Source organism: Bombina bombina, chromosome 5, assembly GCF_027579735.1.
Source record: "Bombina bombina isolate aBomBom1 chromosome 5, aBomBom1.pri, whole genome shotgun sequence".
NCBI classification, from domain to species: domain Eukaryota; kingdom Metazoa; phylum Chordata; class Amphibia; order Anura; family Bombinatoridae; genus Bombina; species Bombina bombina.
In genome coordinates, this window is record NC_069503.1 from 561,870,954 (window position 1) to 561,883,264 (window position 12,311).

Below are 12,311 nucleotides of genomic sequence, written 5' to 3' on the forward strand. Positions count from 1 at the left end.
TCTCAGAAGAGATAAAATTGGTTGTATGTGAAATCATAAAATTTTTGTTAAAACATAATTATTTTATGTTCGATAAGGAGTTCTACATACAGATTTGCAGCACGGCGATGGGGGCGAAGTTTGCCCCCTCATTCACAGATCTGTATGTGGGATGGTGGGAGAACTTGTATTTATACACTGAACAGAATCCCTTCAAGGAAATGATTATGTTTTATATGCATTTTATTGACAATTTGATTTTTGTTGTTAGGGAGCCTTTTGATCATGTTGGTTTCTTAGCATACCTTAGTCAGAATGAGCTGAATCTTAAGTTTGTAGGTGATACCTATGGTGTTATAGCTAATTTCCTTGATCTGGCTTTAAAAGGGGATGTTGATAAGGGTGTTGTTATAGGTGATACATTCCGTAAGCGAACAGCTTGGAATACCATTTTACATGCTAAGTCATGTCATCCACCACACTTAGTGCAATCAATTCCCAGGGGTCAATTTATGCGTTTACTTAGGAACACTAACTCCAGTGAGCTATTTGAACAGCAAGCTAAATCACTACTAGAGCGACTAAAAATAAGGGGTTATGATGAGCAACAGCTCAATCAAACCTATAATGAAATAAGGAATAAGTCCCAGTCTGAGCTCATTCAGGGGTCAAGGAAAAAGGATTCTATAACCCATGAGACAGTGGTCTTTTCAAGTCAATTTTATCAAGCGTGCTCTACTAGGAAAAATAATCTTCATTTACTTGAGGAGGATACTACTCTCAGATCTTATATTGGTGCTTGTAAGTTTGTGCCTAAAAGACCTTCTACGTTGTCCTCTAGATTATCCCCTAGTTTAGTCCGTTCTGATAATACTGATAAAAGTAATTGGATTAAAAAGAAAGGGACTTATAGGTGTGGTCATGGTCCTTGTGTCACCTGTGGTTTTTTACATGTGGGCAATGGCTTTAAAAGTACTGTAACGGGTCAAGAATTTTCACATAAGTTCTATGCCAACTGTAGAACTACATTTGTAGTTTACCCCCTGCAGTGTAAATTTTGTTCCTTGCAATATACTGGTCAAAGAACTAGAGAATTGAGATCCAGGATTAGGGAGCACATAAGGGGGGCAACAGACACAAGCTATTATTTAAAAAAGAACTATATTGGATATATAGATTGAGGACTGTCACCCCCCCAAGGTTTGAACCGTGAATGGGACATGAGCTATTTTATTGAATAATAACAAATAATCATTGTATTTGTTTACTTGTATATATATATATATTATATAGACTGTCTTATTCTTTGGTTATATAGCCTTATGGGTTAATAAAACAGGATGTTATATGTATTCTTTATCCAATTATTGCTCTAACATTACATAGCATATCCCATTGGGAATCTTTATAAAGGGGGCTTTTTTATTTGTGTACAAACAGGCACAATAATAGATATGTCCTTTTTTCAAATATTAGTACCACCAGTATAATAGAGGATTGGAAATTGGGAGGTATTGTTCCATATTAAAAACATTTAACATATTGAATACATTTCATTAATTCCATTCTGTTATATAAACAATGCACATGTTTTCTATTGTGCATATTTTCTTCTTGTAAACATAGCAAATGTAACTAAGATATTTTTTGTATATATTTTAGATACTTTTGTACTGTTGTTTTTAATTAATTGATTATTAGGTGCTCTTTCCCTTTAAATAGGGAGCGTGTGCCTAGAAAACATACCCTATGATTAAGTGCTCAACGGAACACGAAACTAGTCAGGGCGTTTGCCTGCCTTGTACCGTCTTTTAATGGATTTACAATAAAGAACCCCTTTTTTATTTGACCCTCTGATTCCTCTTGTTGTGCGGCTGTATCCTTTTTTATTTTGTTTTGATGTAGTACCTATTTCATTATAGAGGTTGTGCTCCCTGTTTTTAGTGAGAGCTGCAACCAACGAGCAGAAGACATCTGATTGTGCTTCCTTACTATATGAAGCCTTATCGCCGATCACAGTCACTGTCTTTGACAACCTTCTGTGCAAGTGGGAGGTGTGGGAGGGAAGGAGGGAGACAGGAGGGCCGGCTCCCTATACTACAGCAAAATGGTTTGGCATGGGAGAGGGAGGTATGGGTCCCCACACTACAGAAAAAATATACAGTATATAATAAATAATAATTAAAACAAATGTAGTAACTTCTTACTGGTAGAGTCACAGTGGAAGGGAACAGTGTAAAGGGGAAGGTTAGCTGCTTGGGAGGTATAACGCAACACTGAAAGAGCTAAATGAATTTCTGGCAGGCACTGTTCACTCTCTGCATGTGACCAAATACCTTTTATTATGCACGTCTGGGCTATAGGGTAGAATGACAAGATGGAAACCCTTTCTTACAAAAAAGGAACATCTAAGACCATCTAAGTTAAAGGGCCACTAAACCCAAAATCTTTCTTTCATGATTCAGATAGAGAATACAGATTTAAACAACATTACAATTTACTTCTATTATTTATTTTGCTTCATTTTTTAGATATCCTTAGTTGAAGAAAAAGCAATACACATGGGTGAGCCAATCACACAAGGCTTTTATGTGCAGCAACCAATCAGCAGCTACTGAGCATATCTAGATATGCTTTTCAGCAAAGAATATCAAGAGAATAAAGAAAATTAGATAATAGAAGTAAATTAGAAAGATGTTTAAAATTGTATGCTCTTTCTAAATCATGAAAGAAAAAATGTGGGTTTCATGTCCCTTTAAGTAAAAAGATAAAACCACAAACCCACATGGGAAAATGTACTATTGTCTGACGAGACAAAGGTTAAACTTTTCAGCCTAAATTTTAAAAGATATGTTTAGCTCAAAGCCCAAAAAGCTCATAATCAAAGTAACACCATACCAACTTTGAAGAATGGTGGTGGTAGCAATAGCATTGTGTTTTGGGGCTGCTTCTCTTCAGCTGGCAAAAAACCTATTGGCCTCTATCAGAAAGACATCAGGGCAAGGCTTAAGAAAAGGAAAATTAAAGTCTTTAAATGGTCAGGTCAGAGCCAGACCTCAATCCCACTGAAAGCCTGAAGAATGACTTAAAGACAGCTGTACAGATCCATTAAAAATTTTAAGGACCTTGAACTTTTTTGCAAAGAAGAGTGGGATAAAATTCCAAAGTCTACATGTGCAAACTTAAAGGGCCACTAAACCCAAAATCTTTCTTTCATGATTCAGGTAAAGAATAGAAATTTAAACAACATTACAATTTACAGCTATTATTTATTTTGCTTCATTTTTTAGATATCCTTAGTTAAAGAAAAAGCAATGCACATGGTGAGCCAATCACACCAGGCTTCTATCTGCAGAACAAATCAGCAGCTGCTGAGCATATCTAGATATGCTTTTCAGCAAAGAATACCAAGAGAATAAAACAAATTAGATAATATAAGTAAATTAGAAAGATGTTTAAAATTGCATTCTCTTTCTAAATCATGAAAGAAAAAATGTGGGTGTCATGTCCTTTTAATAAAGACTTATTCATAAAGATTTGCTGCTGTAATAAATGAAAAAGGAGCTTTCACAAAGTTATTAGTTGGATGGGGTGGGCAGACCTATGCAATCAAGATTTATTTTCTCTCTCTCTCTGGTGTTAGGTATGTGTTTTGTTTCACATTGCTATTGGGTGACTTAATGCCACTCCTGGCAGCCAGGCTTTGTTTTATGGCTTGTGACCATGCATCTACCTCTTTATCACTTTCCAGAAGTTTTCAATGGGATTCAGGTCTAGAGATTTGGCTGGCCATGACAGGGTCTTCATCTGGTGGTCCTCCATCCACACCTTGATTGACCTGACTTTGTGGCATGGAGCATTGTCCTGCTGGAAAAAACAATCCTCAGAGCTGGGAACATTGTCAGAGCAGAAGGATGCAAGTTTTTTCCAGGATAACCTTGTACGTGACTTGATTCATGCATCCATCACAAAAAATTAAATCTGCTTGTTTCCCCCAAATTTCACAGCGGGTGTGAGATACTGTGGTTTGTAGGCCTCTCCAAGTCTCAGTCTAACCATTAGATGACTAGGTCTTGGGCAAAGCTGAAAATTGGAATCATGAGAGAAGATGACCTGGAGTCGGGTAGATTTTTCATTATCAAGGTTATCCTTTTAGAAAACTTGCTTCCTTTACTGCTCTAGTAAGTGCTCCAACATTTCCAATGTGGAGTTCCACCTCATCTACATATAGGAGACGGCACTGAAGGAGACCAGCCCTTTCATAGACCTGCTGCCTTGGCTGACGTATTACTTTGACGCTGTAGTGAAAGTACCCCGCTGTATTTCTAATCTGTTCAATAATTTCAGTCAGTTTGCCATTTTTATGTAAAAGTTGGCCAGTTACCTAACTGAATTATCTCACCTGTGAAATTTACAGTCAAAACAAAATGTATTTATAAATATGTGCAACAATATGTGCTTAATGAGTATATTAACTCATGTTAGATGTAATAATACTATATTTTTCCAAAATACATTCAAGAAACAATAATGTTATTAACTTAATTTAGGTACAAAATGCATGACTGAATTTAAACATTTGTTCACTTGTATCCTGTTAAAAAAAATAATTATGACCAAATAGCAAACAAATGTACAGTACATATTTTACCTTAACCAAGTGGATCATAGCATCTTTAAAGAAGACCATATCCATCCCAGTTCCACGAATATTCTCATTAAACATTTGGAGGAAGTAGTTCAAACGATCCTGCAATTGACTAAATGATGCAATTGGTTCGTAAATTTTAGGTGTGACAAAATCGGCATCTTCTGGCTCCTCACCTGCATTGTTTAATTATTAAAGTTATGTTTAAAATATGAAACATTCTATACATATATACTCTACACATTTTATTACATGCAAACATATCATATATTCTCAAGATACTACTAACAGGAACATGGATTAATGCCAAATTGTTTTCACAGAGAATGTTATTTTCAGTTGATTGTGAAACCTGTTAATGGACTGATGGGAAACTTCTGGGGTGTTGAGTTCTTAGGAATACAAAACTTATTGATGAATCCATCTGTCAATTAAAAGGCAATACAATCTACTAATAAGATAATTCTAACATACTGTACTTAAAGGGACAGTCAACACCCGTTTCAACTTAACTCCATACCTTAGATCAGGAATAGAAGATGCAGCTGCACCGCATGTTGATGAGCTCTAACGGTATAGGAGTAATCACCCAGAATACATATGTTTATTCTGTGTAGATATGGCTGCCAAACTCCCCCCACTGTTACGTATTTACTTTCTTTTTATTTGAATCTTCCAATCATAATCAAATCCTCGGTTGGATTAACACGCGTTCACAGAGAATCGCGCATGCGCAATGGATAATCACAGCAGCACTTACGATTTCGGAATGCGTTTGCGAGCGGGCAGAAGATAATGCGCATGCGCATGATCAGAAACTGCAACGTCACCCTTTGGAACATGAACGAGCAGGGAAAATATTAGAGAAGGGGACGAAGGAGGATGGGGAGGAGTTTGCCGGACATATCTACATGGAATAAACATTTGTATTTTGGTTGATTACTCCAATACTGTTAGAGTGTTTCAACATGCGATGCAGTGCAGCGTAATCTTCTATTCCTGATCTAAGGTATAGAGTTAAGTTACATCGAGTGTTGACTGTCCCTTTAACAAATGTTTAGCTCAAAACCAAGGAAATATAAAATAAATTAAAGGGACAAAATATGTGTTTGATTTCAGTACCGCTTAATGGAGTTTTGAAATATAACCCTTTCAACCCTGTGCTGATGCAGTTTTACTATTTTGCACTAATTGCATTTAAACATAAATTATGTTTTGTTTTTACTATTCAAGAGACCAAGAACGTAAAGAAAATAACTTTAGTCTGCAAAAATACATATATATGGGAAAAATCAACTATACAAAATACAGAAAAGTTTTTTGTTTTTTTGTTTTATTTAATTTTCAATTACCTACATCAGTGTTTCTCAACCACCGTCCTGAAGTACCCCCAACACACTAGGTTTTCATGATAGCTGAACCAGTGCACAGGTAAAGTAATCAGCTCATTAGTAACACCAGGGTTACTAATCCTGCTCTCACCCATAAGCTGATTATTTCACCTGTGCACTGGTTCAGTTATAATGAAAACCTGACCTGTTGGGGGTACTTGTGGACCGCGGTTGAGAAACCATGACTTATATTTTAAAAACAAGGTAGTCATTATTTCTAAATCTTCCAAACAAGTTTCTTTATATGGTTAAAATATTTACAATGTATTATCCTTCCCAAAACACCAACATTTAGGAGAGTATACTTGAGTTTTTATTAATAAATATATATATATATATATATATATATATATATATATATATATATATATATATATATATATATATATATATATATATATATATATATATATTCAAAATTAGAAGGTAAAAATTATTATTTTTTGCCACTTTGCCCCATCTTGGAAATTTTGCAGAAAATAAATAGGAATCCCATCTATTATTATAAATATTAAATCTATTTTAAACACAATTATAATTTCACAGAAGAATAACAATTCAGTTTGAAAATGTATGCTTGTTCACATTCAGCATACTAAAAATGAATTAAAAAAAATATTTATTTGCACAAAATCATCAGCAGCAAATTTTCAAATTGCAAATATCACATATTTTTACACTCACCCAGTTTCTCCCTTTATTCAAATACCTGCAATTTATTAGCATACCTAAACTGAGGCCCTGGCTCAAACACAAATAAATCTAATGGTTATTGCCTGGTAATCACAGCCACTAAGATGTTCGCTTGACAGCAATGAGAATATAAAATCCCTCCCACCACTTTCCAAAGCATTCTTATTAGGATTATAAGGAGTGAACATTACATTCAAATAGACACAGTAGTATAACATGAGCTTGTACACTCAATGAATATAACAGCAAACAGAGGTAAATAAAGAGTGAAGGTTCACAGAAGGATGAGTTTAGATTTTGCTTTGTCCAAAATCCACATAAGAGGAATCTAGAGGAGTAGAGGAGGGTGAACCAGTATTATTTCACTGCCATCAGATCATTATATAACCATGTCCCGCACTCTATTGCCTTTGGAAATTGCAGTGTTTTATATTAAGCTCATTGTTTTGGCTTATTGCTACATCCATGTACCCAGAGGGCCAAAAAAGATATCTATGTTGGCATGGAGGATTGCAATAAAAGTGGTAAGGTCAAGAGCAAGTAAAGAAGCAGACTGAAGAGACTATGCTACAATGCCTGTCATTCTGTAATGCCACATGGAACAGGCAGTGGAGGAGGGAGTATTAACCTGGTAGCTAAAACAGCAGTTTGCACCTGCCATGACCCCCATACTGGAAGCTTAGTCCCTGTTGCAATCTTATAATAATATAAGTTTTGTGCGAATGTTAGCACGTGCAATATTGAAATACTGAACCCACGTTAACTAGCACTCACATTACAAGTTGAAAGTAAATGTGTACGTGTGAGCAGTGTTTATGCTCAAGCGGGAGAGCTAAATACCTCTCCACTTTTAATCTAGCCCAACGTCCACTGGTCAATAATTTGCAAATAGGTACCATACAACCCATCTCAATGTCGCCTTTCTGCTTTACTCTAAAATCCTAATAATTCTGTCTTGCAGGAGATTGGGGATAGGGGAGAACTTAATGTAGAGATGCCAGGGTGGCTCCTCAACACCCCCAAATATTAAAGACACTTTATAGAGCAGGAAACAACTAGTTTGCTCTTGTGGACTTTTGTGAGGAATCAAACAGCAAGCACTCAATGATGGTGTTTTTAAGATATGAGAATCTATATAAATCAATGCTTTAGCATGGCTATTTCTGTGCTAGTCCGGGATACTCTGTAGACCTGTGGCCTAGTAATATGAATGATGAACATAAGTGATATATAAAGTGCTAACCCACTGCCTAGCAACAGTGTATCTTCATAGAAGGCATTCAGATGTTTAATCAGTGATGAGGATGGATTTGGATTAGAACAGGTAAATGTTATATGTGTAAATAAGTATTCCAAATGCACAATGAACAAATGGGTTATATGAATAAACATTTAGGGCTAGATTACAAATGGTGCGGTATATTCCTTTTTCGCAATCTCAAAAACTCTGCTATAGTTAATCTTTTTGCTTTAGTTGGGTTACGTTCGTATTACAAGTTTCAAAAAATCTTATTTCGCGCTAGCGGTAACCCAAATTGCACTTAAAGTCGAAATTCGGAAATCACGATCGTGTTTTCGCATTCCCCCATAAGAGTCCATGGAAAAAAAAAGTTGAAAAACACCCACTCTTTTGCGCAAAACCGAAAGCATTTTCGCAATTGCGCTAACCCGACATGAAAATATAAATATTTCATATTCCAATGTTCTTAACATAAGTATTTCTACATATTTCAGTTTTTTTAAACAAATATATATTTATATATATATATATATATATATATATATATATATATATATATATATATATATATATATATATATACACACAATTATATATAGGTATAGATATATACAGATATTTATAGGAATGTATATTTAAAAATACATAGAACATCTGCTATGTGCAGAACATTGGAATATCAAATATTTACAATAAATACATAGTATCTATATACATACAAATACATTTTCAGCAATGTATCTGTATGTACTCTATGTTAAAGTACTTTGGTGGCTTTTATATTTGAACACCCGAGATCTCATATCTTTGAGCCCTTATAACTTTTTTGTGCAATATTTTTTTTAATCATTCTTATTAGATGGCGTTATTATGAGTGTAACTGTACTTAGTAATGTATTGTTGATGTGTTTTGTGACACTTTTTCAGAAAAAAGCTCTGAGATCGCAGTAAGTATTGAAGCTTAACTTAGCGCAATTAAAAATGCTCACAAAAAGACGATATCGCTTGCGTAAAACCGTTTGTGCATCAGTTGTAATCTATAACCCTTAATGTAACCTTAAGAGGTATGAAGGAGATATTGTATCAGTCAGTTTTGGGTGATCTTCCAGGTGGAAAAACAAATCACAGCTGTGGGATTTTAACAAACAATACTTGAAAACCAATTTGGTCGGAAAGCATAAAAACATTTTGGGAGCAAGTTGTCGATAGAATGTGATCAACCCCTTAGTAGATAGATCCCAATGAAACAATTGCTTTGTAATTCAGGTCAATAATTGAGGGGAGTGAGGGGGAGAAGGAAACATACAGATCTCAGGGATGTAAATTCACTCTGGCCCTGATTATCAAAAGTGCTGTGATGTGGAAATACTGTATATTCAAAGGGGATCCAACGTGATATTGATACCGTAATAAAATATTATAAAGTGCCTACATTACTGTTTCAAGGCAGCAATACCGAGAGACGTTTTACAATACATCGCAATGGGTGGAAATGCTGACAAAATATTTCAAGCAGCATTGGCACTGATATTGGCGATGAAAAGTAAATGATCCTTTTAAATATATAGCACCAAGCCTGATAATTATACCCATGTACTACTTAACCATCATAACCCACCACTGCAACCAAACCCTACACTAACTAACCCCTAAACCACCAATAGCCTACCACAATACTGTAAATGTCATAACCTATTAACCCCTATAATGCCAATAACCCACCACAATAAACTTCCTTACCTATTAACCCCAAATACCGCCAATAGCCCACCTCAATAAACTGCATAATCTATTAACCTCTATAGCATAGACTCCCACCGCAAACTACCCATACACTACTTAACCGCTATACCATTATAACCCCAAACCCCGTAATAAAAAGCCTATCTTAAAAAAACTAACTAAAAATTGCCCTGATAATTTGGTAGGGCATTGTACTGAAGTAATTTCAGCTCTTTTGCCCATTAAAAAAACACTATTCCTAAAAACCCTAAGTTTATGAAAAAAAAAGATTGCCCTCAAAAGGGGATTTGATTGAGCATTGCTTTTAGAAGGGAATTTTGGTAGGCAGAGCCCTAAAGTAAACATAGCTCTTTTGCCCATCAAAAAAGCCCTAAGTTTAAAAAAAACATATCCTAAAAAAAATGCCCTAAGAAGGTCATTTTGTTGAGCATTGTCCTGATAACGGCATTTGGTAGGGCCTTGCCCTAAGTCTTACAGCTCTTGTGCCCACCTCATTGAGAGAGGAGCAACAGCACAGTGAGTTTAGCACCCTCTTTTTACTAAGTGACTGAAAGTCCACTTTATTTTTATTGATGGTAAATCCTAGCATTTTCTAAACACTTTACCATCACTTTAAAATACAATCAGCCATGCTAGCTTTAGCACTTGCTACAAAACAAACCCTAATTAAAAGTCAAAGGAATTTTTCTAAGAAACAGCACTTTTCTCTACATTAAAGAGACAATGCAATCAAAAAGAAAAATGCTGATTTAAATAAGGAATTATGGGCCAGATTAAGAGTGGTGCACAAATTAACGTTTCCGCTCAAGCGTTAATTGCACTAGAAGTAAGATTTTTTGCGCTTGTCGGGTTCCGCTCATATTACGAGTAGAAAGTAAACTGTTTTTGCTCTTGCCCTAACATGACAAGCACAAATAGACAAAGTTAGAATATTCTGTTGACTGTGGAGGCCATTGGAGTACAGTGAACTCATTGTCATGTTCAAGAAAACAGTTTGAGATGATTTGAGCTTTGTGACATGGTGCATTATCCTGCTGGAAGTAGCCATCAAAAGATGGGTACATTGTAGTACAAAAGAGATGGACATGGTATAAATGATGCTCAATTGATACTAAGGGGTCCAAAGTGTGCCAAGAAAATATCCCCCACACCATTACACCAACGCCACCACGAGCCTGAACCGTTTATACGAGGCAGGATGAATCCATGCTTTCATGCTGTTTACGCCAAATTCTGACCCTACCATATGATTGTTGCAGCTGAAATCGAGAGTCACCAGACCAGGAAATGTTTTTTCCAATCTGCTATTGTCAAAGTTTGGTGAGCCTGTGTGAATTGTAGCCTCAGTTTCCTGTTCTTAGCTGGCCGGTGTGGCACCCGGTGTGGTCTTCTGCTGCTGTAGCCCATCTGCTTCAAGGTTCAATGTGTTGTACATTCAGAGATGGTATTATGCATACCTTGGTTGTAACGAGTGGTTACTTGAGTTACTGTTGCCTTTCTATCATCTTGAACCAGTCTGCCCATTCTTCTCTGACCTCAACAAAACATTTTCGTCCACACAACTGTCGCTCACTTGATACTTTCTCTTTTTCAGACCATTCTCTGTAAACCCTAGAGATGGTTGTGCATGAAAATTCTAGTAGATCAGAAGTTTTTTTAAATACTCAGACCAGCAGTCTAGCACCAACAACCATGCCAATTTCAAAGTCACATAAATCCCCATTCTGATGCTCAGTTTGAACTTCAGCAAGTCATCTTCACCACGTCTAGATGCCTAAATGCATTGAGTTGCTGTCATGTGATTGGCTTATTAGCAATTTGTGTTACCAAGCAATTGAACAGGTGTACCTAATAAAGTGTAAAGCAAAAGATATGGATTGGGTGCGCCCATAAACACTGGAAGAAATGCTTTATTCTTTAACCCAGTATTATTAGCAAGCAAATTAATATCCTATTATAGTAAAATTATTCTATCATAATATATTTGAGTAGGCATGCACTTAACAACAACCAATAGAGTGTTTAAATACATTTTACTTCATTGGAAGATACTATGTATACGCAGTTGAATATCAGAGCAAAACAGAAACAACTGTTAAAATCAACAACTCATAAAATCACCAATACGTAAAAGCAAAAACAGAGACAATAACTAAAATGTTACAAAGCGCTTCATATCAAAACATCACATAAAAGTCTATAATGATAATAAGATATTTATGTACCTCTATTCACAATATATGCCTGGGACTTATTGCGTTCTGAAAGTGATTCCTTAGTATGACACTGTTTACTTAGGATATAATTGTTGCAAGTATAAATGATGCAATGTTGCAAAGTGGCAGTTATCAGCAAAAGCCGTTAGTGGTATAAATCTTTCCCAAGCCTTTCCTGCAGCTTACTTGAAGCACCTCCTTGAGCTACGATCCTCACTTCCCTCCGTTCTGGATCCTGTGAGTGCTGTGAAGCCACCTCTCACGTTACTCACCGTGACCTCTGGACTTTAAGGGGTATTCAATTCTGTTTTTTTTTTTTGCTCCTGTGCTTTTACAGCATAAGGTGGCTCTATGAGTGATCGAATCCTTTGTCTCTACTACTCGTTTCGGCTGGGAGTCCA

General features: G+C 35.9%; 1 protein-coding gene across 1 annotated transcript in view; it reads right to left on the bottom strand.

Annotated features, from left to right (window-relative positions):
- DNAH5 (dynein axonemal heavy chain 5) overlaps nucleotides 1-12,311 on the bottom strand; it is a 1,563,391-nt gene that overhangs the window by 254,490 nt on the left and 1,296,590 nt on the right. The window contains 1 exon segment of the mRNA XM_053715797.1: nucleotides 4,631-4,803. Within this exon segment, the coding sequence (XP_053571772.1) occupies nucleotides 4,631-4,803 (173 nt within the window).